At 45.3% G+C, this 26,409-nt stretch overlaps 2 protein-coding genes across 2 annotated transcripts in view; both read right to left on the bottom strand.

Annotated features, from left to right (window-relative positions):
- Positions 1-16,894, bottom strand: part of nkd2b (NKD inhibitor of WNT signaling pathway 2b) — a 25,357-nt gene extending 8,463 nt beyond the window's left edge. Inside the window, exons 1-3 of the mRNA XM_080858653.1 lie at positions 16,748-16,894; positions 16,621-16,647; positions 16,412-16,506 (exon numbers count right to left, since the gene is read on the bottom strand). Coding sequence (XP_080714779.1) covers positions 16,412-16,506; positions 16,621-16,647; positions 16,748-16,772 — 147 coding nt within the window. The 5' untranslated portion in view covers positions 16,773-16,894. The remainder of the gene's footprint in view (positions 1-16,411; positions 16,507-16,620; positions 16,648-16,747) is intronic.
- A 5,026-nt stretch (positions 16,895-21,920) lies between these two features.
- trip13 (thyroid hormone receptor interactor 13) lies at positions 21,921-26,341 on the bottom strand (the record flags this gene model as incomplete). The annotated part of the gene is made up of 14 exons (XM_080858313.1): positions 26,321-26,341; positions 25,814-25,915; positions 25,383-25,533; positions 25,036-25,162; positions 24,626-24,681; positions 24,444-24,534; positions 24,247-24,319; positions 24,085-24,148; positions 23,904-23,990; positions 23,515-23,621; positions 23,119-23,272; positions 22,669-22,781; positions 22,126-22,195; positions 21,921-22,016 (listed from the first exon to the last, which is right to left on the bottom strand). Exons 2-14 carry the CDS (start codon positions 25,912-25,914, stop codon positions 21,921-21,923), a joined length of 1,290 nt encoding a protein of 429 aa, XP_080714439.1. The 5' UTR covers position 25,915; positions 26,321-26,341.
- Between the last annotated feature and the right edge of the window lie 68 nt (positions 26,342-26,409).

Genomic DNA, 26,409 nt, shown 5'->3' with positions numbered 1-26,409 from the left:
GGGGTGAAGAGACTGGGGGGAGCCTTTGCCACTCTGATCCAGGTGACATCAACCCCCCGAATGCACACCTCCCATCTTTCAGGGGCTCCAGAAAACACAGCCCATCTTTGTTCTCATGTTTCTCCTGTTCCGTCAGTCCTATATACGTGCTGTTTTTTTCCCCCTTCTATTCCTCCTGTCATAAAAAAACACATAACCACACCGCTGAGCAAGCCAACTGGATGTTTGTTGAGATCCTTATAGCTGGTTACTTCAGGCCAAAAATATGAAAATTTGCACTCTATGTTGTGAGTCGTCCAAACACATCCATGTATCCTTATGCATGCAGTGTGTTGGTTTTGGAGTATCTGCAGGGCTGCTTAAATGTGTGGATCAAATGGCAGCTGGTCTTTTTATAGAAAGAACACACCCTATGTCACCTAACAGATTCTTTATGGATGTAACAGACAGATAACAGGTTTTACAGTCACCCACATGGGTTTATTCTATAAAACAATTTCACCATTTCCGTGGCCTTTTAATGTAATTACCCATCCTCTGGAAACTGGATTTTCAACTTTACAAAACTTTACACTAGGTTTATTCCATTCTGTACTCCAGGGAAAAGGTAACCTGTGGCTGACGTCCACTTGAGACCTTCCTTGAGTGCCTCAGGAAAAGGCTACTTAGTGGCTCTACTCTTGGTAGCCTGATCCTGAACACTGCAGTGGGATATTGAGCTTCAATGTGCAGAGCTGCTGTGGTAAAGGCCTGTGTCTGTAGCCTCAGAACTCAGTGCCTGATGAAAAGAAAGCTATTTTGTAAACAAATATCTTTCTCATTACTGCAGCCAGTAACTTGAGAACGAGTGGAACCGCTGAGAAACAAAAGACCTTAATTCCCGAAGAAACCTGGCCTCCACTCAAAACCAGATGGTGGGCTTGGGGGGGGGGGGGGGTTGTTCAAAAAAATGAAAAGTAAGAAAGTAAAAAAAAAGAAATACAAACCCCAAGAAGGAGGAGGAAAGTAAAGAAGTGTGGCTTGAAAGCAGGGGGATTAAAAAAGGATACAAAACATGTATCTATGTATCTTAATAGTTGTGAGTTGCGCAACACACCCTGCTTCTCCTCTCCTCTCTTTTCCTCTCCTCTCCTCTCCTCTCCTCTCCTCTCCTCTCCTCCCCTCTCCTCTGCTCTGCACTCCTCTCCTCCCCTCCCCTTTCCTCTCCTCTCCTCCCCTCTCCTCTCCTCTCCTCTGCTCTGCTCTGCACTCCTCTCCTCCTCCTCTCCTCTCCTCTCCTCTCCTCTCCTCCCCTTTCCTCTCCTCTCCTCTGCTCTGCACTCCTCTCCCCTCTCCTCTCCTCTGCTCTCCTCTCCTCTCCTCCCCTCCCCTCTCCTCTCCTCTCCTCTGCTCTGCACTCCTATCCTCTCCTCTCCTCTCCTCTCCTCCCCTTTCCTCTCCTCTCCTCTCCTCCCCTCCCCTTTCCTCTCCTCTCCTCTCCTCTCCTCTCCTCTCCTCTCCTCTCCTCCCCTCCCCTTTCCTCTCCTCTCCTCTCCTCTCCTCTCCTCTCCTCTCCTTTCCTCTCCTCTCCTCTCCTCTCCTCTCCTCTCCTCTCTGGGCTCCTAGCTGCCGCCCGCCTGCACTGACTGGAGCTCCGGCTGCTTTCCCACTGGCCCGACTCCCCCCCGTTGGCAGCTCCCCCGTCGCTGGCCTGCTGGGCCTCCACTGGCAGCGAACGGAGCTGGCTGGTGGAGGAGCCTCTGGAACTGGAGCTGGAGGAGCCGGAGTGGCCACAGTACCTCGGCGAGTGATATTATTATCTGCCCTCTTGGCGAGCTGTTTGACACGAGGGAGTGAGCGATGGCAGCAAAACCGCTTGTCTCGCGAATAAAACCTGGTCTCCCGGGAGCTGCCCTTGGGCTCACTGCGCTAAAAGGGACAGCTCCAATCCGGTCTGGTTTTGGGGTTGACAGGGCCCAGCTGACAGTAGAGGAGCTGGACGACAGCCCTACTGTAAGTCCCCCTGACTCACCAGACAGCTGGCCGGCCTGCCACACCCCACCACTGCCTGGACAGCTGGGCCTGCTGCTGCGTTCTGTAATTGCCTTTGTTTATCTCGGAGGAACGAGGCCCGGCGGCTTTGTAAGGTCTGCTGCGAAAAAAAGCCTGGTCATGCCACCGTGCCATCTGGATCGGGCGCAGATGATGCTGGGATCAGCCCCTCTGAGCCCCTGGGGGTGGGGGACTTTTCACCCTCAGGGTGGAGCAATGGGGCAGGGCTTCTTCTTGGCAGGACATGAAGCGCGGGTCCGAAGGCCCTCCGGTCACGGCGAAGCAGCAGCTGTGGGGGAGGACGAGGACGAGGATGAGGACAAGGACGAGGGGGCGTTCCACCATCTGCGTCAGAGCTCCAGCCAGCCATTTGAAGTCCACCCCTACCGCCCGTCTCTTGTCCCCACCACCACACGCCCAAATCAGGGGAAATCTCCTGCTCTCTGCCCCCCAGACATCCACCCTAATCGGTGCCTCGCTTTGATTCGGTCCCGTTGGGTGCCACAACAAACAAACACAGATTCACATCTCCCACTGACCATCCTCTCTGTCTTCTGCCAGCCTCCTAATCCATGGGATCTGTTTCCTTTTTCTCGTATATGCTACACTTTTATCTTTATCCAATGCACTCGTCTAGCCCCACAGAGTCAAGTCTCAAGAGAATCATATTTATGTTACACATAGTAATGACACGAGTGAAATAAACACAAACAAAGCGTATTTCACTCTGCCTTCTCATATTGCCTAAATGGCTTTTTTGGTCAAGATACTGGGGACAAGTTTATTACAATCCTGTCACTCCAGGGATGGTGTGTCTGATCCACAATGTATAAAAGATGTTTCTAGAAGCTGATGTTTTTTCAGCTCGCCTCTTTGTCTCTCATTTTCTCTTCTTATAACCACCACTGTACTGTCCACTTTTTACCCCGATATGTCAAACTGTTTTTAGGGTTCGGCCCTTCGATGTGATCTACGCTGCTCCTGCGGAGAAAAGCTGTTTTAAGTGGTGGACACACACAGCGAGGGAGGCCAAGGAGGGAGGGAGGGAGGGAGGGAGGGAGGGAGAGGGATGTGGAAAGAAAGGAAAAAATGTGGGAAAAGAGAGGAAAATGTGCCTTTGACAGTGGAAACACATTCAGCGTGGTCTGACAAAGTGCAGCACTAAATCACACTGTTTGTAACCAGATGGTGGCATTCCTGTTAACCGCAGGGCCCATCACATCTGATACTCCGCCGTGTTCCGGCCCTGAGCTTTGCTGCGCCGACTCCATATGAGCCTGTGACAGACGATGCTCGCCATGCCACACTCAAGACAAAAACACCAGACGTCGTCTACACATGACTGACAGGGCAAGTACAAACACACACACACACACACACACACAAACACACACACACACTCACACACACACACACACACACACACACACACGCGCGCGCGCATGCACACACACACACACACAAACACAAACACAAACACGCACGCACACACACACACACACACACACACAGACATCCACACACACACAGACACCCACACAGACACACACACAGGAACCCACACAAACACACATCCCACACACACAAACACACAGACCTGACAGCACGAGAGCCTCCCAGTGGCCCACATATCAAAGGCAGTGAGGGCGCGGCGGCTGGACTCCAGCAGGATGTTCCTCTGTTTCTGGCCCCTGTGTGAAATTCTGTACACTCACGCTCGGGGAGCGGACGAAGCGGGCGTAGCGCCGCAGCCAATGGTGGCCACGCTCCGGCCCACAGAGCTTAGGGGATTTGTTACACATTCCACAAGAGCCTTTAAAGACCAGAGAGGACCGCACCTCTACCCCTCACACACACACACACTCTTTCTCTTTCACACACCCACACACACACAAACATAAACATACCACAGTATGGCCTGTGGATAAGGTGGCGCAGACAAAAATGCTGCTAGAACTCTGCAGAAATCCCAGCCTTTACGTCTTCGTAGACCTCACTGTCAGTTCTTCACAGCTACACACAGACACAAACACATACACACATCGGTCTCTCCTCAAATCCTCCTCTGTGTGAGTAAGAGGTAAAAAAAAAAAACGACATAAGAAGTGAAGACACCCAGGCATCATCAAAGCATGTGTCTCCATGAAGATGAAAGTGGATAGTCGCAGAGACTGCTAGCCATTTCCCGGTAGAAAACGCTAATGTGACACTAGCTCGCACAATCCCTTCATCTCTTTAGGTTCCAGTCTGATAATAATTCAAAAAAAGGAAGGGAGAAATCTGAGAGACATGTTTGTTAACGACAGCTGAACTGTAACAGACAACAAAAGGGTCAGGTTTTTTTTTTTTTTTTTTTTTTTTACTTCAAAGCAAGACCGGTTTACACACAATTCACACATGGCATGCTCTGCACTGGTAGTAATGATGAGTTCTACCCAAAGCTCAATCTTGTTTGACCCTTCTTTACCCCTGTCTTTTTCCGGGGGCCTTCTGCATCTTTTCTTCCAGGAGTGTGCATGTTTGTGTGTGTTAGTGTGTTAGTGTGTGAGCGAGCATGTGTAGTAGTAGTCTGTGGTTTTCGTGCGTGTGTGTGAGTTTGTGTGTGTTGGGGAGGTTTGCAACGACGACTGGCAGACCAAGCTAGCATTCTTGACACTGGTGGAAGAACAGGCTTAATTCCAAGCTGTGAAGTTCCTCACAGCCTTGGCACTAGACAGGGGGTCAGGGCAGGGTCAGCCTCCTGCAACACTCTTCCTGTTTTTCCTAAAAATACAGCCCTGCACACAGGAAGTGCAGGCGTCTGCAGCATCTCCCACATTATCCCAAGGAAGGGCACCATATATGAGATGGACCACTGCCAGTGGATAACTGGTGCTAATACTGTGGTGGGTTGTATAACAGCTCCAGTGACAGGGGAGCTAGGGACGTCAGAAGAGGCCAACACAGAGGGTGGGAGGTAAATAGACCATGACATTTTAGTTTCATCTGACTATCTTCACTTGAGGGAAAATAATGGCTGGTAGGGAAAGGAAATGTATCTAAGGTATGTCAATGCAGGTCACTGTGTGTGCAGTGCAATGCAGCACTTCCTTGAGACCTGAGATATGGCCTGTGTGTAGCTACAGGAAACACCTGAGATATGGCCAGTGTGTGGCTACATGAAACAGATAAGGCTCAGACACCAGATGTGCACCACCGTTTTGCTTTAGTCTCCAGTCATGGTGAATGTATGTGTCAGCACTTTTTGCCCTATTAACCTAAGAGAGTGCAGTAGGCAGTTGGCATAGGGAACTGCTAAGTGTAGCTACAAGGACAGCTAAGGCATAGAGACCGATGTAGAAATTTCAGTGAACAGCCACCCCAGCAGTACGAAATTTGATAATTCATTGGCGAGTTAAGTGGAAGTGTGTGATGTGTGTGTGCATACATGTATGGCTCTCTATGTGCTTGTGAGTTTTTTTTGCAGAGTTTGGCCACAGGGTGTGTATGTATGAGCACACGTTTGTGGTTTTGCCCCTTTAAACCTCCTGCACCTCGGGTGACCTGAAAAACAGTCCCTGTGTGTTTGAAGCAGGGTTCCCCTGCGTGAAATTTTGGAGCGTAATTCATCCATAGCAGAGGCAGAGATCAAAAGATCCCTCCACACCTCCTCCCTTTCTCGCCCAGCCTCAGAGGGGCGGAGAGCAGAGAGCACCCCCCGCATTTAGAGTGATAATTACCGGAAATCAGTGCCGTGAGAAAGTGTGTCTCGCGATGCTCTGGCTCATCAGAACTCCGAGCGCACAGGCTAATTGCGATTCCCTGGGTGATGGCGTCTCTGGGAGTTTTAGTTCTAAAGCCAGAGAGCGATTCTTATGGGGAGTCTGCTGCGCTACGGGCGGGATTGAAGGGCGAGTAAAGGATGCATTTTGAAAATAGACACACACACAAATACTCACACAGACACACACGCAAACACACACAAATGTGCACACGCACGCACGCACACACACCCACACAAACACACACAGACACACACAGACACACACACACACACACACACACACACACACACACACACACACACACACACACACAAACACGAACACACACACACACACACACACACACACACACACACACACACACAAACACGAACACACACACACACACACACACACACACACACACACACACACACACACACACACACACACACACACACACACACACACAAAGCATCCCCTGCTTCTCGGTATACCAGTTATGAGGAACCCAGTTGCATCCCTTTGTGCTTGCATGGGGGAGAATAGAATCACAATAAACCATGTGTGATTCCATCTATCTCCTTCTTGGAAGAAGACAAAGTGAGAGAGTGAGTGGCACCCGCGGCAGGTTCCACCAGTTAATGCATGGTGGCAGAGCTGAGGGTTCAGATGATGTGATACTCTCTCACATACTTGGGCTGATGAGATCGTTCCAGCCTGCATCAACTCGAGGGAGCATGTCAGCCACTCAGGGATGGGGGTGGAGGCGAGGGGCACAGGTTCCACTTCTCTTTATCGCCATGGAGACATAGAAGGCTACCTGTATGGCACGTTACCCAGCCTGGCAGTGGAATTGCTCAATTTCACATTTCAAAGGCAGCAGGCGGAATGAGTGGGGGAGAGAGCAGTCTCTCTGGGCCAGATAATATGGCTGACTGGTGGTCTCTTGGAAAATAAGAGGCAATCCTGTCTGCTTGATACAACCGTTTATTCTATTGAGACACCACCACAAAAATCCAGCACAAGCACTTGGAGTGTGCAGAGATGCAATAAACTAAGATGTCTTTTGTGGTACGAGGACAGTTGCCACAGCAAAGACAAAAAGAGAAACCAGCAACCATAAAAACAATGATGAAACAAGAGCTCTGCTTCATCTCAAGTTTGCTCTTCTCGCTTGCCGTATAAAGTCACATGTTTTATCTTTAAAACAGCCAAATCAATAAGTCACAGCCATCTGAATCTGATCTAAACGTACACAAAACCCATAACACGCAAAAAGACTCCACAAGGCCCTAAAGCAGCCATGGTCCGCTGTTAGACTGCGTGTCTTGCAGGGGACCGTCAGCCCAGGCTGTGAACTCAACACGTCGGGCTGTTTGAAATGAAACCAAAAGTAAATACCCAGCGTGGCAGACACACTCAGGCCCTGCGTTTGATGTAGCCCAGTCTGAGCAGGAAGTGCTGGAGAGAAAAGAGGGGTGCGCTCAGAGGAAATGGGAACAGAGGATTCTTTCAGCCACTCGCTCGCTTTCCCCCCACCCCCTTTTCCCTTTCAAATATAATATACAAAGAGTCCAAATTTAACAAGGTACCAACATGGGTGAAGAGGGAGTGGGGGAAAGAGTGAAAAGAAATGAATAGTGTTGGCAAAAAGGGGGAAGAACCACAGGAGAGACGGCAGAATTTAGACCGTAGCAGTTGAAAGGTGATTATTAAATGAGGCAAACCCATAAAACATAGGTCCACATTTAGCCAATAAACCAATTACGTAACATGCTAAATGGTCAGTGGAATTGTGTAATCCCAACCACAACTTTTCATTACAGGCTTAGGTCCTGGAGCGTTGGAGTCATGATTCAACCAGTCATACATATTCAAAGGCACTGGGGTCATAGAGTCATGACACAACCAGTCATACATGTTCATAGGCTCTGAGGTCATAGAGTCATGATACATCCAGTCATACATATTCATCGGCACTGGGGACATAGAGTCATGATACAACCAGTCATACATGTTCATAGGCAGTGAGGTCAAAGCTTTTTCTGCCTGAACCACAGTGAATACCATACATGACATTAAGGATGAATTTACACTTTGTAAACCCCAGAAACCATCAGACCCATACACAGCATTATAACTAATCCAGACTCTCAAAACTGACTCAATCTCTCAATGGACACAAAATAGGCTGTTTTGTCTTATACAACGAGAAAACAAAATAAACAAAACCATATTCCCTCAGTTGTAAATAAATAGCATGTGTGGGAGGTGTTTCTGGGGTCTATTTGGGCTTTTTTTGGTCTGTGAAACGCAGCTTCATTCTTTTGAAGCTGTGAGTTTGAACAGCTAACCAGTTTCAGATGTGTCTGTGTGATGGTTTACGGGCTCGCTCACAGCAAGACCTACACATTTGCCGAGCTTGAGGCCCACGAAAGGAGAGCGCTTTATCTCCAGAGCACCAGAGAGACGACCACACTTTACACTAAATTCTACACCTGAGTGCAAACTCCCTCCTACTTTGTTTTGTCTCAACGCTGTCATAAATCTTCCCTGTGACTCTTTTTTTCGAAGTGAACGGTGATAGCAGCGACCTCAAACAGGGCACAGAGTGAAGACAAACAAACAATGAGCTCCTTCCTTCCTTCGAGAGAAATTCAAAACCGCCTTAATGTGCCAGGCAGGCCTACGGGGTGTGCACGCATGACAAAGGCTGATGAGAGGCTCTTCCTCGCTGCTCTGCGATGCTCTGCTCAGCTCCGCTCAGCGGTGTGGCATCACAGCCTCAAAGGCACTGGCTTGTTGACTTCAAAAGGTGTTCTGAGGCAGGGTATCAAACAACAAGAGTCAACGCAGGCCAACATCTCTCTCTCTCCCTCTCTGTGTCTCCCTCTCTCTCCCTCGCCTGCTTTATGCTCCACTTTGTTTGCGGGTGGATTGTTTGCTTTGTGTGCAGACAGGAAGCTGGGGTTTAGGGTGTCTATAGCCCCGGTCTAGGGGGACATTAAGCTTTGGAATGTGGAGAGAGGATGAAGTTTCTAAAGCATTTAGGAGGTAAGACACCGGGAGCTTGTGTTTGTTGAGGCTCTGTTTTGTGAATGCACTTTTCTCTATTAATGTACATTACATAAGGTGCTATTGTAAAACGGGTCCCATAGACAATTGCGGTGGGTTGCCAGTTTTCTCTGACCTCTTGCAGAGACAGCCTGAGCAGAGTTGAATCCATTTAAGCAGGACAGACTTATCTTGGGCCTGCAAAATGTACAGGCGGCAGGCTTTCCTGCATATCTTTTCACTATTTACCCTGCACCTGCGCAAAGAAATGGATGTGTGCTTTTCAGGGATCAAACGGCTAGACTATGTCTCAGGACATGACTCTAAACAACCTCTTTCTTCCCAGTGCTCTGGCCAGGCAATGTCATACCTCCAAATAGCACCTTAGGTTGTTCCACTGATGAGCTCATCACAATATTACACCAAACCAATGGTGCATATCTTTTTGCACGACACAAGAAAGGAAATCCCATGTAGTTCTAATGAGTATTTCAACCAGTCTCGCAGGATTCATTCAACTAAGTTCAATGTACTGAATGCATAGTGCCGGCCATGATGAGTATCTCCTAACCCCTAGAAATGATGAATTAAAACAATGGATTCAATAAAAAAAATCCTTAACTGACACCAAACCAACAGTAGTAATGACCATAATAGAGAAAAAAAAAATCATATACTCCCTTGACTGCTCTAAGGCTTGCAAAATGAAGTCCTCTTGGAAAAGAACTAAAGCTTTCTACGAGGGACTGGGGGTTTATGTGGAAACATACCTTACACACTAAAATGTAATAACCTTTGAGTCTCCTGGTGTTTTGCTTGGCTGCGAGCTGGCCGAGATCAAACACAGACTTGGATCCAGCAGACTTAGCCAAAAATGTCGGGCGCTGAGCAGTAGGCTCCAGACCCAGGTATTTTCTTTCCCCTCGCAATAAGCGACAGACGGACGGCATAGTGTTAACCCTGCCTGAAACCGGCCACCGCGGCAACCACAAGACGTCTGCGCTCACACGGTCATTCACACAAGTGAGGGCTGAGTCGGCGGTTAATACTCGTCCTTTCCCTCATTGCACATTCTTCTCCTTCGTCTTCTTTTCTTCTCTACCCGCGTTTTGTAACTAATTCATCCATGATATACTGCTGGGCTGGAGAAATAAAAGTCCTCCTGGCGTGGAGAACAAAGCACTAACGTTTCAGAGGAGTCGAAACAAAGCATAATGCCATTCATCACTTGCAATGGTGATGAATTGCCGCAATAAATTTGAATTAATGGTGAATTAATCAAAACACAAAGAATAAAACCATCACCATGGATCGGATTAAACGTTCAGGTCAACATGAAATATTACCACCTCAAAGGAAAATTACACCTCCTCAGGCAAATTCACACACACCTCTAATGTACCATTGCAAAATATGGATTACGGGATACATTTACATCAGTGGAACACAAATGAGAGAAACGAGTGTAAAATCCCTCTGTAGATGACACCTCTGTTCCCTAGAACACTCTAATCCCACACCCCCCTGCTTGAATGACAGCCTGAACTGGGCCCTAGAACCTAGAACACTCTAATCCCACACCCCCCTGCTGGAGCGAGGGCCTGGACTGGGTTTGGCGTATAGAAAGCAAACATCTTCAAAGAGCCCATTGCAGTATAAATATCCTCGAATAAATAAACACACAATCTGCCTGCAGTGTCAAAACGTCTTTTTCAATGAAACACAGGCCATGCAAAGTCTGCACGTATGCTCGCACACAGACACATATGTGGGCGTATTTGCTCATACACACGTAAACAGGGCCTCTTCTTCCAAGTTAGTGTCGCTAGACACACACACTTACACACACACACACACACACACACACAAACACACACACACACACACACACACACGCACACAACCACACACACACACACACACACACACACACACACACACACACACACACACACACACACACACACACACGCACACAACCACACACACACACACACACACACACACACACACACACACACACACACACACACACACACACAAACACACGCACACAACCACACACACACACACACACACACACACACACACACACACATACACACACACACACACACACACACACACACACACACACACTCACACATACACACATCCGGAGAGACCTGAGTTGAAGGAGAACATTTAAAGGTATCTTGGTCTTTTAGGTGTTGACAGTGGACCTTAAAGTGTTTGCTTTGGATGGCTAGGAGGCAACTTCCAAGGGCGGAATGGAAATTGTAAACGCGCAATCACAATGAATCCTTGAATTTCCCCATCGTGCTCCGAAACAATGCTTAAAAGCAAGAGCACACAGGCCCCCCTTCCTCAATCTCACCCCCGACACCCCCCCTACCCCCGTAATAGTACTCCACTACCACCCCCCAGCCGTATCCCCACTCCCCCTTCAAAAAAGGAAAAACACTCAGGCCCAGCCCCCACAGCACTCCCCTCCGCCCGCATCCTCCACCTCCAGCCCCTCTCCCAGCCTGGGCCCTATCCCACCCCCAGCCCCTCTCCCAGCCAGGGCCCTCTCCCTCTCCCACCCCCTTCTCCCTTCTCCCTTCTCCCTTCTCCCTTCTCCCTTCTCCCTTCTCCCTTCTCCCTGCTCCAGGATCTGCGCTGTACAAACCAGGAGCAGATGTGAGCCGGGGCCGCGCTGAAAGACCCCGCTGTTCTGGATGGCAGCCACATGCTTTCCATTCAGAGATGAAGGCTCACAGTTCCCCTTCTTGTGAAGCCAATTTCAAGAAAAAGAAAAAAAATTGCGGGGGGTGGGGGGGTGGTGGTTTGGTTTTAGGGAAAAACACACACACACACACACACACACATGAACTATACACTTCTCAGATGCCTTTAAGAGGCTTCTTAGGAATGAACACTGCACGGGCCTTTAAACATTTTTCTATACACACAAACACCAACGCAATGCCGCAAACATAACACCATTTCCTTTCTTCGAAGGACAAACAACACACAGCTTCCATCAAAGAAAAGGCTCTCTCTCACACACCGCGAGACACACGGCACAATAGTATGGTACAGTGATACATGTATGACGAGCCTTCAGTGAAACACTCAAACTAACCCAGACTGTCAGCTCCTGCACTCACTCACTGGAGGGAAGGAACATGAGAAGAGGAGTTCTGTGTGCAGAACGAAGAGGGGGAGGCAAAAAAGATGTCAGTGTATGTGACAGCATTAAATAGGCCAGATACCCTTGCCCCTTCTACAAGCTAAATATCGCTGATTCAAAACGACATTTTTGAGTAAGAGTTCTGAGCACATGCCAGAACTTGACGTGATCCAAACAAAACATCCCTTCCTGGACCCAATCAAGCGTAAAAAGTTAGTTTCTTTTATCACGTACAAATATATCTCATTCGCAATCGATACATGTAGCACATACAACAGTGAAGCCGCTTGAGTTAAATAACAAGATACCACTACTGGCAGTACTCCACTGGCAATGGTGTCTGTCTCTTCCATAGCACAGAGCCTAGCTGTGCTCCTGGGTTACCTTAAGTAAATGTCTCCTAAGCAAATGTCTCATTCACAGGTATTTGATAGTTTTTCTATTCCGACATGCTGACTTGTACAGATATTTTACAGATTCATGTGGGTTTAATTCCAAGGGAAAAGGACCTGTCTTTCAAACTTACATAAATGCAAAAAGGCCGTGTTCCACTTAAGAGGGAAGTTGGCGGTTTTTCCTCTTTGCTCACAATAGCCATTGTTTTAAGCTGTAAAATGTTTACACAGCCCACCTTGGCCAGGGTCAGACCCAGGGAAGCCTGGGACAAAGGCAGTGTTGAAAAGCTTGAATTCGACTGTCATTATTTGGGCACCCAGGCATGCTTTAGAAGAGGCCAGATAACAGCTTAGGGTGTGTGAGTGTGTGTGTGGAGAAAACAGCTATGACTGTTGATGTTTCCAGCGCTGAACCACAGGGAACCTTCACAGGGCTTAGCTGAGCGAAGGACACCGGGGGCACGCGGGCAGGCTAAACACAGGGGGGCTGGGACGGATACGCACACTCCAACCGCACTGATTATGACCACAGGGCCGTCCTCTTGTCAAGGCTTCCCACCGACAGCACAGCGCTCTCCTGGCAGGGAACCCTGACGCTCCCCCAGTGATCTCCGTGACTCACGGCGACCAGGTGTCCGGGCCACTCCGACGGTCCTCAGCACCTGCCACCGGCTGTCAGAACCCCCTATCCCCCTCTTCACACACCAGGGCCAACTCATCCAGCTGAATCACCATGTTCATCTCCTCCCCAGCTGACTAAGGCGCTTGATTACTTTTTTTTCATCCCAGGCCCTGCTTTCATCACTGACTCATTTCTGTTTTTTTTTCTGGTGAGCTTCCCCACAGAAGTTAACAGGCACTGACTCCGCCTTCATTTCAACGTATTTTGTACATTTGGGCTGAAGCGTGTCTAGGAGGTTAGAGAGAGAGGGTAAAGGATGCGATATGAACAGCCATCTCTTTATGAGCTGTCCCCACCCCCGGGTGACCGTTCGCCCCATAGACATCATATAGGTGATATCATATATGATGTCTATGGTTCGCCCCACAAACCCATCCCCCAGGACAGGAGGGGGACATGAGCACTGTGGCTCCACTTATACCAGAGACCTCTAATAACTCCTAGCTCAGGCTTTGAAGTCGAGGCCAGACAGCTAAGGAATCCCAAGCCCACCCCCAGCCCCCAACCCCCCAGCCTCCCTGACAATGAGGGAAAGGGGGGAGGGGGCTCAGGCCCACCACCAGACCCAGCTTCTGCTAATCAGGATTCCATGAGTAGTGGAGACATGCTGGTTTCAGCTTCACCTGTAGTTTGAATGGTATTACACAGTCTAGTCAGTGCATAAAAAACAAAGATGAATGCAAAACAGAGGAAGGGCTCAACACTTGTTTACAGCGTCTACACAGAGGGAAGGAGGAACGCTACAGTATACCGAAAAAAGTAATGGCTGCCCATCATAGTGTTATTCTATTTCAAAATATTCATACTTATTAAGGAGGACATCTATTATTTAAACCTCTGTGAGTCTATACTTATGCATGCATTCAATATCTGAACCAGAATAGGTTACGTTTTTGGCTCATTAAACTTCAATATCACTTACAGATTTCCAATCCAAATACTACCATGTGGAGTTCTGTAAAGGTAGAGAACAAAGGTTGATAAGGGCTGGTGTCACCTTCAGGGGCTCAAGAGCATGTCTTGGTGATATGGAAAGAATAACAAGTTGTCCTTTACTCCTCTGCTTGAAATCTGATCTCTCCCATCTAAAAGATTACTTCCTGTCCCCATTGCCTTCCTGTCCCCATTGCCTATTCATCTCTCAACAGCAACAAACAGAGTATTGATGGCATTATAAATCAACTTTAACTTTCTGTTTTAGTGCAATATATTTCAGATCGTAAATCTTCAGCTGATAACACTATGGAGAGTATCCCTGCAATGCAGTCGGCTTAGAACTGTTTATGATGCTATTGTCTCATGTTAACGCCATGTGATTCTAAAAATACACCTTCAATTCATTTTTCCTTCCTAACTCTGAGCAGAAGATGACATGAAATGATGTATAATACCACACTTCAGAAGTCCCTATCTGTGCCAGCCTTTAGTGGAGCCCATTAAGGATGGAGAATCAGGTGAAAACAAGAATGCAATGCAGTTCATCCACAATGGGAACAAAGTCTTTGTCATCTTCAGAGTGAAAGAAAAAAAAATACTGTGTTAACAGTTATCATGTCTGTGGGTGCCCACCCTCACTGTCTCCCTGTTGGTTGGTTGGTTGGTTTCGTTCCTTGCTTCAGTTTAACTGCTTATTCATGTCTACAGTTGAAAGGCATTTCCAGTAACCAAACACAAAAACGGTTTGAGTGACACTTCAGGAAGTCTTTGGAATTTCCATATCTCAAAGAGGGATCTGAAATGACAGCGACTCATTAAAAGTCCTACCCACATCTCTTGTTAAGGGTGGCTGTGTTCAACAACAACAGGAAAACAAACACTGAGTGTGTGATTTCCACAAACAGGAACAATGAGCTTTTCACAAGGATTAGTGGATGAGTGGATTTTCCACCATTATAAGCAATAAAGCAATTTGTGCAATTCCTGGGCCACTAACTACTTGGAAAAATGAGAAAAAGACTGGTTCACAATTAAGGAATATACCTGCTATTAAAGTTAGGGTCTCATGTGCTCAAATAAGCTTCATGACAGAAACTCAAAGACAAGTCAGTAAAGGACAAGGCTAGATAATCTTCAAACCTCACATTTATATTGTACCACTTTGCTGTGAACAACAGAATGACTTAAGGGAATTTTAACTCTCATTTAAGACAGAAATCCAGGCAAAACGCCCAAACATCCATGACATCTGCACTCTGGTTGAATGTGTGTTTCTCATGGTGGGAATATTTTCTCGACAAATACATTCCTGGCCCCTCTGGAAATACTCAGCAAAACGTGGAGGGTGAGCTGCTCTTCTGATTGTGGCCGTCAGCGGTCAGGCTTGATTGGGATTTCACCCAAAGCTCTTCCAGAGGAGAGCCACCCACATGGCTGGAGACAACACAGAGCCACCAGTCCTTCAGCTCAGCCTCTCAGCCTCTCTGTCTGAAGTCACCCTGCCCTTGCACCCTTCAGCATGACGTGCTAATTGAAGTGATGTAATATTGAGCCACAGATCGGTGCCCCCTGGGAGCTTGCACTATAATGGGAACCATTGAGGGAGAGCGAGACACAGGACCCTATGATGCTGCCAGCGGCTGCTAAAGCTCTCTCTCTCTCTCTCTCTCTCTCTCTCTCTCCCTCTCTCTCTCACACACACACACACACACACACACACACACACACACACACACACACCTTGGTCTGAGCTGCGCCCACAGTGAGGTAACGGGGTCCATGGATGCCATATTGCCAACATTGGCCTTAGGGTTGGGGCTGTCAAAAGCTATCAGGCGCAGCAGGGAATAACCAGCACTGCACCTTTGTCCTGGTGCCAAAGATGACACGTAAAAACAACAGCAACAACTCCCGTCTTCAGAAAGACTTCAACAAGTCTTTGCAGAGGGCCTTTGAACGCCAGGCCCACTTCGTTTGGTTTGTTTTCACTTCTCCTGCTGTGATGACAATAACTCTTCTGTGCCTCAACAACTTTTGAACTGTCAAACGTTTCTCAATGAATGATGCTCTTCTGTACCTACCGCAATGATTTCTTTCAGCTCACGAGAAACAGTAGAGCTATGTAACATCAACATGTATCCTTTATTTAGACGAACTTACTTGAACAAATATATTAACATCTGCAAACCTCTGCAAATATTTAATTCTAATGGGATTTTCGAAACAAATCATTCCAATTGTAATGCAATCGGCCTTGAAGAAAACTGGAATAACTTCTGACATTTTATCCATATCGTACAAATGTCAAACCTTATACGAACAAAGATTGTAACGTATATTTACTGCTGTTCCAAGTAGCATACTTTCTGTAGATGAAATAACCGCGTCTTACCTGGATGTTCTTCAATTTGTGTTCCGACGAGTTGTACCTCTCGCATTCTTCAGCCCCTCTCCTTGATATAAACGCGTTTACAACAAAACTGTCTCCTATAAAGGAAATTAACAAATCAGCTGTGTAATAGAACGTCTCCGACTCCTGAGCAAATGGGGGAAAAAACGTAAATATTAAAAGTTAATAAACGATATGCATGTCACACTCACCCTCTGGATTCTCCCTACGTTTACAAGCTGGATTGTGGAAAGAAGAGAAAACAAATGTAATGTTATTATTAACACATTAAGACGTTATAAATTAAAAAGAAAAAAATCTATATGGTTCCTAACTTACCATGTTTTGATTGAAGTTTACCCATGTTATTTAGAAGTTCACCTGATCAGACCGGACAACAATCCTTCACAGTAAACCTACTCATTTGGTTCGGAGCAGTCACATTGTATCCGTCTGGTAAATTGCAACAATTACTTCCAAATTCCATCAAAGTTATTAAACGCGCTGTTATTTCATCGACAACTTCTGAATAAATCAGGATATCAACAACACGAATTCAAAAGGAACGCTGAAAACGAAGCCTAGTTGATCGCAGGTCATCCACTCCCGCTTGCTTCCTCCGTAGTCCTGAAGTTCAAAAAATGTGTTCCAGGGAGAGAAGCTCGAGCGCTGAGACTGAGCTCAACCAGGCACTCCGCCTTCGGCATCAACAATGCCCTCTAACGGAGACGTTGAAAGCGCAATGGCGTAAACATGAGGTTTTTTTGGCTTTGTTCAAAACAGGCTCTGCGGTCTGTCAGGCTCTATGAACGCCGCGTTAATTATTTAATTTTCCCATCGCAGGCTTTCTTCAAATAAAATGTTTTGTTTGAGGAAATAATTTCGCAAACCTGTTCATACGCCTTGGCTAGGCCTCCAACGTTAAATCAACTGATATATGATAAAAGTGAATTAGTCTCACACTCAAAACAGATTAGAACACTCAGCACATATGTTCTCTTCAAAAGGGGTTTCATCAAGGTATGTGTATTTCGTGAATACAGACACTGTAACGTGTCCTTTTTTGATTTAGAACTTTTGAATGTAGAATAGATGAATATTTCAGATGTTTGATTCATGGTATTTCTTGTCAAGTTTGTAATGGCCTGGCTGTGTTGTTTTTATGGCAGCATATGTTTGCTTCCCGCCAAAAGAGGAGCTGTAGTAGTGGTTCTGAGTACTTCTCTGGCTTAACATGCTGTAAATGCCTTCAAGCCTCACTAGCTACATGTGCGTGTGCCATGCCCATCACTATTGTATGTATTCTCATCTTGGGTGTTGACTGTCATAGCTTAAGACAACATAGCTGTTCTTCTGGAGTTTCCCGGCGTGACTTTATAGCAGCCCACCTGGCTTAAAGATGTTCCCCCTCCTCGTGTCTAGTCTACTGGCCTGCTGTACCAACTGGTCCTGTTGGTAATGGTCACAATGGCAGAATATTGTAATGTCAGGTTTGAACCTCACCATTGTCTACCTGTACAGACTGTTGAATCTTCAAAATGTATTTACATATTTTGACATTGTCGGCATATTTATTAACAGGTCAAACCTGACCTTACTTTAGAGCTCTGGGATTAAACTCTGACTCACTAAGGGCTCAGATACACATACGCGTTTTTGTAAAAACGCGACGCTAGGAAATACATTGATTCCTATGGTACGGCGCGCTTTCACGCAAAGCGCCCCGTACCATAGGAATCAATGCATTTCCTAGCGTCGCGTTTTTACAAAAACGCGTATGTGTATCTGAGCCCTAAGGGTACTTTTCTTTTTTGTGCCCACAGCGTCCATAAAATGAAGATGAAAAACATGTAAACTGAAATTCTACACAAGCAATCTTGCTATCAGTCAGCACTTTTAAGATCTTTGGCTAAATGTCAGGCAAGATGAAACTACACTGCTGACACGTTCTCCACAGCACGCAGCCATATTTGGTCAGAAATCATTGTTCTCACTTATATACACACTTCCAAGCACATCAAGAGGTATTTATGCCACACCAATATTTGCAAATGCCCAGTAAAGTACTTTCTGCTGCACACACACGTTCATTTAAGCACATAGACACAATAATCAAGGCAGATGTGGGAGAAACTGAAAGGGTGTAGGCCAAAGATGTGTAATGTAATTCCCACTTGACGACAGCTCCAGTGAAACCTGCCACATCACCATCCACCGCCTAACATATTCCGCCAGCAAACCACTGGCCTAGGTCAATCTCCGTGGTTACCTTCTACCAACCAGCCGCCCTGTCATTAGAGGTTTAGGGGCTGGGGTTGCACTCAGCACTGAACTCCTTCAAGGTGACACCAGATAAACACCTCCAGCACCAAAAAACCCTAGACCTCTGGACAGATCTGATGCTCATCTAATCCTGAGCCCCACAGTTTGGACAGCAGCCAGGACAATAGTCTGCGGACCCGAAACTCCATGACTAGAGTGTGATTAGAGAGATGGAAAGTGAGTGAGAGTGTGAAACGGTAGGATCAGAGCTGCCTGTCAGAAGCGGCCCCTCAGATCAGGCTGACGGGATGAGCAGACATTTGCATAGCTCACTGATGGATGCAGCCTTTGATCCCCTCTGCTGAGCCTAATCATCAGCCGCTCTTCTCCTCCTCTGTGGCAGAGCTTTCAGACACTCGCTTTGGAGAGAATCCCCCCCCCCCCCCCCATCTTCATCTATCTCTATCTCCACTCTCCTCTCACAGATGTATTACAGCCTTTGTGAAACGGAACAACAAGCACCCAGGGATAGGAGGCAGCAGTGTGGCGTGGCAGAGCAAAGCAGATATGTGATTAAGAGAGAGCATCTTCATCTGCATTTATAATATATTCATTTGAAATGTGAATCTGCTTCCACTTAGAAAAAAGACGATATTGACATATCTTGGTAGAGATGGTAAAAACAACGAATGAAGACGAACGGCCTGTTAAAGAGCCACCCATTAAGCATTCATGGGTTGTCCATTTCCTTGCTGCTATTTTGTGAGCCATTTTGAAGTCATACCTAGCCAAGCACTTTGAATACTGAGGAGGACATTGCATCCAAATGGCTGTTGTAAAACAACAAGCCTGTGCATTCATTGTAATGGGTGCTGGCAAAATTAGCACTCACAAAATGGTTCACTTTAACCCAACAGGCTTAACACTGAGCGGTTTCCCCCAACACTGACTTTCCTCTCATTTGTGTAAAGTTGAGCAGTTGTCTCAAACAAAGAGACGTGTATCTTTCTTAATTCCCCTAAACAACTTCAAACGCCCGGCGCCGTTTCCATTTACACATCCACACGTCTGTTAACTTCTCACTTATTGCATTAACGTTGGCAGTTGTGTCATTATTCCATTGCTCAAGGCGATGTACCTGAACAACTGTTGAGAGGATAAACATCATTGTGTTTGTTTATCTTGGGGTTTTTCTGCCAGTGTCTAAGCACTCAGGCCAGTGATAAAAGTTTGTAACAATAGGGCTTTTCACCTTTTTTATGCCTGCCCTTTCTCTGATGATTGCATTTAAATAGCTGGCCCACATTGGCCAGAGAACTGAGGAAAAGGGAGGAGGAATAAAGAGCCTCCAGACATCGTAATTATGGCTTTATTTACCAAGGCTGCGTTATGCTGTTCGCTTTCCTTTCACCCACCACACTCTCTCTCTTTCCTTCTTTCCCTGACGAGTTTTTAATCGCTCCTCAGACTCGCTCAGAAGAAAGCTAGAGCAGCGGCGACATGCAGGTGCTTACCTGCTCTTAACCATCAGACTGACAGAAGAGAGGGTGCTGACAAATAGGGTCATCAACCGCAATTTGAGGGGAGTATATTTATACCATTGCAATCCATTTAATTACAAGCCTTTGCAGCACAGTGGGAAAGATAGGCAGCTGGAGCAACCAGAAGGGAAAAGACCTGGCCACGCTAGGTGTTAAAGCAATGATGCACAGTAACTTATAATTATATGAAATAAAAATATATGATCTTCAAAATAATAGCTGTGAAATTTGAGAAATGTCATTATGTGCAGCCTGTCCTTACAGTAGGTTCTTTGGGATGGCATGTGTGGCAAAACTTGGGTTGCTGGAATGCTATTTTGTAAATCAAATGACTGCTTCCTTTTGGAGTCAAGATCAAATAGTCGGTGTTGATTCGCAGATTTGCATGAGATCTTAGGGCTCTGAAATGATCATCTGCGCATAACACAAGAGAAAAAAAAGACAAACAGGTATGTGACTTAACACATCCCATTTTATACTTGACAGCATAACAGCCGCCAGGATTAGGCTTTGAAGTGCAGTTGCAGTCTGTTGGCCAATATCAGACAAAGCCCTTATTGTCTGAAGCGACAGGCAGCAGATTGGTTTACACAGAAAGCACTCGCAGAATGCAAAACATGCAAATACAGGGCGGAAATACTGGTCTGCTTCAGGCACCTGTGAGTCCTCTCCTCAAACCGACAACAGAAACTCAAGATTATGTGGTTGTTTATAAAAACCTCATTAAAATCAATTTTCTGATAAGTTTAATAAACCGGCAGTTTGATCCCAAATCCACTTCTCTGATACTCTTGGCAAGGGTCTCATTTTTTACAACAAATTGATTCGGCATCCAAACTCACCATTTTCAGTAAAATCCTTACAAATCTGCATATTTCTGTATCTTTATGCCATCTAGTGGCCTTTTGCTTCACATCTCAAAGGCCCACACCACATATGAGACCATTCTCCACATACTGTAACTGTTAAGAGATGAGGCCAATATGCTTGAAACATTGCAGTACTAAAAAAATACATGGAATACCAATGAAATGATTAAAATAAACTTTTTTTAATGAAAATGTAATCCAATGTTAGGTAAACAAAAAACCAAACCGTTCCAGACAACAAAAGCCTGAATCCTGAGTTCACATGTAATTATATTGTTTGGCTGAAGCTGCTGCCCCTTTATATCCTGTACACAAACATATGACTGTTAAAAAAAACAAACGTCACCTGAGCGAACTTTGTTTGCTTTCAACACAGATATTTGGAAGATGGTATACATACTTGTAGGATTAAACGAACATATACTTGTAGGATTATACGAACATATACTTGTAGGATTAAACGAACATATACTTGTAGGATTGTACGAACAAGCAGGAGAGAAATAAGAGAATAAAGGAGGCTCTTTAGAATAAGAGAAGAAAGGAGACTCTTATGTTGGTAATTTAGTTGATACTGTCCATCCCATCATAAATAGTCAAGCTAACAACTGCACTGTTGTTGGGCTCAATAGAATACATTCATGTAAACTGCATAGAACTGCCATTACACAAATCTGAACCAAGACAAGTGCCTGGAGAGTTCAGATGTTAGGTCAGTGTATGTGGAGGTTACACGGCAGTTATTTTTATTGAAAAAAAAAAAAAACTGTTTACAGTGGTTTTCTGATGAGCTGTATGTATTCTGTAGGCAAGACCAGTGTGTGTGTGTGTGTGTGTGTGTCATACACTGTTGACCAGGTGTGCTCGCTCCTCTAACTGTTTGTCCACACCCTTGTCCAGGGCCTTCAGGAATCCCTCCAGGGAGACACTGGGCGCCTATGTAGGAAGAACAAGCAGCCAGTTAAACCAAACGATCAGATCTGCACATACTACTGTGCTCTCTAAACTGTGGTACTCGTGCAGTAAGATCAGTGTCGTTAAGTACCTTCACAAAGAGGGCATGAGTCAAAAAGGGAAGTTTCCTCAGCGCCCTGCCACTGAGTCCTTTGCTCTTTCTGGAAACAAAAACATGGTTAACATAGTTCCTACATTTGATGTCATGACCTGCTTTCTTCCGTAAGACCTGCCTAACACAATGACCAAAATGTGGCAGCATTAACAAAACTGAAAGTGTATATGCTTTGTGAAGCACCATGAGACAATAATCAATATTATTTGAACTAAACAAACGCATAAACTGGATCTAAATTAATACATGGCATGAATATTTAAACAAATTGACATAGGATCTAATATTTCCACATAATGTCCTTCTTTCCGTATTCATTATTTGACAAGTGGAACACAAGACTGCCTCCGTCAAACTAAGTCTAGGATCTTGACAAGATCTTCAGACTTGCGTTTCGAGTAGAACTGAGGACGCCAGAGTATAAAAGATAAATTTAGTTGTAATTTGTCTGCTAGCATGGGGCTAACAGGACTCTCCTAGAGCATGTGTGAGACGCTGCAGTAGCAGTGCAAGACTCACATGGCTGTGTTCCTGAGGGCCAGGCTGAGCTGGGACACGTTGCTCTCCTTGAAGTCCATGGTCTGCAGCTCAGACATGGTGAGCAGCTGCTGCCTAGGGTAGATGATTTGACACTGCAGAGACACAGCGGGGACAGGTGAACAGTCGGAGAACAGTCAGTGAACAGCAAGTGAACAAAAGGTTTAGTTGTAGGCCTCCCAATGGGGCTAACAGTGTGTTCAGTGTGTCAATTATCTCTCATCATCACTAACATTTTGAGACGTGCTGCTTGATGTGCTCAAGCTTTTAAGTAATATAGTTTTGTATCAACTCACACAAAAACAAAACAAAAACGCTCCAAAAGATCAGTTTTACAAACCAATGAGTATGTAAACAATGTCAAAAATGCAAATTCTAACGTAGCTCAGCATCAAGCTAAATCTGAGTGTCTGGGGTGGGGATGTACCGCACCTTCATGAGCTCCTCCAGGCAGGACAGATAGATGTTAAAGATGCCCTCTACTGATGGAGGACCAATGTACTGTTTGATATCTGCACGATCAATAAAGGCCAGGTCAATTTTCCCTGTTACATTGGAGGTGGTGAGGATCACCACATTTGGATGCCTGGGTAGATGAGAGGGGGGAGCTGAATGACAAACATACTACACAAACACACTAATTGGTCGACAACTTAATGAACAACTTAATGGGCCTACAAGCCTTCAAGCCAATCAGTTGTACACATAAGTTGTTCATTAATGTTCATCATGTTCTTCTACAGTTGAACATTAGGATGTCTGTTAGCTTCAGCTCAGGAAATAAGGCGCTGAATACAACAGTGACCACATAAGACATGGCCTACTGACCGTTTGATCTGGTCTAGCTGTGTGAGGACTGAGTTGACCACGCGGATGGCATCAGAGGGCTCTGTGCCGGCCTGAGACGCGTTACGGGCCGCCGTCAAACTCTCCACCTGTGTGTGTGGCAAAACATGGCACTATTCATCAGAGTTTGGAAATCTAAATCTACTGCTCACATCATTTACTGCAATAAGGCGGTGGCCCGCAGCCCAATTTATGCTTTATTTAACATTCTTTTGGCGTTGCACTTAGCAGAAGCTGTTGAATCACTTAACTGAATACAAACAGATGAAGCCAATTTGTGGCGGCTTTGCAAGCTAAACACACAAACAAACTCGACATCCAGCTGAAGGGAACCTGACAGTATCAGCCGCAGAGTAGCAGATGAGCCTCACCTCGTCGATCAAAACAAAAACAAGGGCTTCTTTGTCATCAATCAACTGCTGAATTTTCTGGAACATCTTGGTGACGAGTTTCCCGCTCTGCAATCAAACATGCATGTCTCAACCAGTGCTCTTACAATGCCAACCCAAAATGGAGGTGTGACAGAAAACGAGACGGTGAAATCAGCTCTACCTCTGAGAACCATTTGGAGAAAAGACTGTGGCTGTTGATCTCCACAAACTGCCCGTAGGAGTACCTGACAGTGACAATGACAAATGGATTTATAGAGATTACAAATGGCCGACGAGGGAGTAGAGGGAGAGGTCTGAGGAGCTCTTTATGACTTTCTCATACCTGTTTGACAGTCTGATGGAGAGTTTCTGGGCGAGCGCTTTGCACAGTGATGTCTTCCCAGTGCCTGGGGGTCCTGGCGGGATGCGATTACACAAGCCCATGAAATAAAACTGGTGTACATATCAGAAGAACAAACATGTCCGTCACATGAAAGAAAAATTATATCTGGGTCATACAAATCTCTAACGGGATCTTACCATGAAGTAAAACCACTCTGTTCCATGCAATGAGGTTAGAGTCAACATTTTTGTCAGAGAAGAAAATCGTTGTAGAGACATAATCCAGAAGCTGGTGACAAAGCAGAAAAGGAAACATCATAAAACATGAATAGAGAACATGCTGTGGTTGCTAAAAAATATCAGATTAGAAGTGAAATTACTTGAGTTTTAACTCCACTGTCGTAGATCAGGCTCTCCCAGATGCCATGGAACTCAGCTGTAATAGGAAAAGGAATAGAATACAACTTATGACCTAATATGTCTTACAAATGCTTATATATTTATACTTAGTATAAAGTTGTTCCTTTTTTAGTTTTCATAAACAACAAGTATATGCACACATACAATACACTATATGCTATATTACTATATGCAACACTTTCAAGAGTTGACACAACATAAGTGTTGTTATATAATTTCTGTATGTAAAGAATAATAATTCATGAGCATATGACCATGAAGCAGCAATACTGATATTTTAAAACACTCATCAAACTGACCATCTAGTTAATAAATGTTACCAATTAAAACCCAATCTTAACAAAAATGTAAAGGGTTTCTGGGGGTCCACCTGCTGGTAGAAGCCAGGAATTGGCTGCAGACAACTCCTCATCGTCCTCCAAGTTGAGCGTGCAGGGCCCATCTTCACTCAGAGAGAAAAGGTGCATAGACAGATTGTAATTCTTCAAATCAATTGGCTGAAAAAGAAAAGACACATTTATTAGTTTATGTCACGTATAATTAATCTGGCTCTGCAAAATCAACATTACACTGCTGAGATGGGCATACAGTCTGGCTTTAGTATAAATATTCCTATGATCAAAACATTCTCCAAAATCTAAATCTGTCACCTTGTCATTAATTTTAAAACATACACGTATTGGGTAATATCTCAATGTCTCATGTTGTGTTGCACACCTCTCTCTTTGCATCAACAATGGCTACGGACTCCACGTTCCTGCTCAGGATGTCTTCATCAAACTCAGTCCACTTGTAGTTCCCAAATACCATGCGGTGCCGATTCAGCAGTGCAAGTGCGTGCTGTCTTATCTCAGCCCTCTTTGCAGTACTGTAAAAGCATAATCAGCACAATCACTGGCAAGTGAATGACATCAAGATAATTTGTACAGACCAAAAATAGATTATTTTATATAGACCAAAATTACCTGGCAGTGCAACACAGTACTTCAATTGTAAATGTATCCTTAACGTTTTGTATGACACTATACAAGCTATGTTTTGTACAAAGAAGAATCTTACACCAGGTAATAACAAGATACATGCCTGTGAAGGGAACCAGCTTCGAAAAAAAACTACAGGCTGGTAACGATACTAAAGCATCAAGTTACCTGCTCGTCTTCACATGAACTTCCACATGGAGGGTTTTATTGCTGATGCCATTGCAGTTTTCAGGAGGCTCGCCAACAACCTCCATTCTGTCACCATCCATTCTGAAACCAAAATAAATACATTGGTGTTACACATTTGCCCAGTAGGTTTCAGTATTAATCCTGATGGAGTTATCAAGCAAGAGATAATTTGTTCCTAAAGGCATAGATCAAATTGTTATCTGCTATTATACACTAATTATTCAGTAAACGAGCTAGCTAACGATGTCACATATTTCCAGTACTGGCATAACATTCTGGATGGCTACGTTAGCATAACTAACTTAGTTACTTAGGTCAGCTAGCTGGCTAAGAGCCTTAATTTGCTCTAACAAAATCTCAAACGCTTATCACAAGTTCCTCGTACGTTGTAACGATCAAAAATGTTCCGTGTTATTTGACAAGTCTACTCACAAGCATTTAGATAGCATAAATAGTTGATACAAGAACGTAAGCTAGCTGCCTCACCTGACAGCCAACTAAAAAAACTTGAATTTAGCGCGCGGCGATCTGTTCCACTAACCCGGAAGTAAACAGTTGCAACTTAATCTATGCTC

This window comes from Sprattus sprattus (assembly GCF_963457725.1).
Source record: "Sprattus sprattus genome assembly, chromosome: 19".
NCBI lineage: Eukaryota > Metazoa > Chordata > Actinopteri > Clupeiformes > Clupeidae > Sprattus > Sprattus sprattus.
Note: the sequence above shows the minus strand (reverse complement) of the source record. Positions and strands in the feature narration are given on the sequence as shown.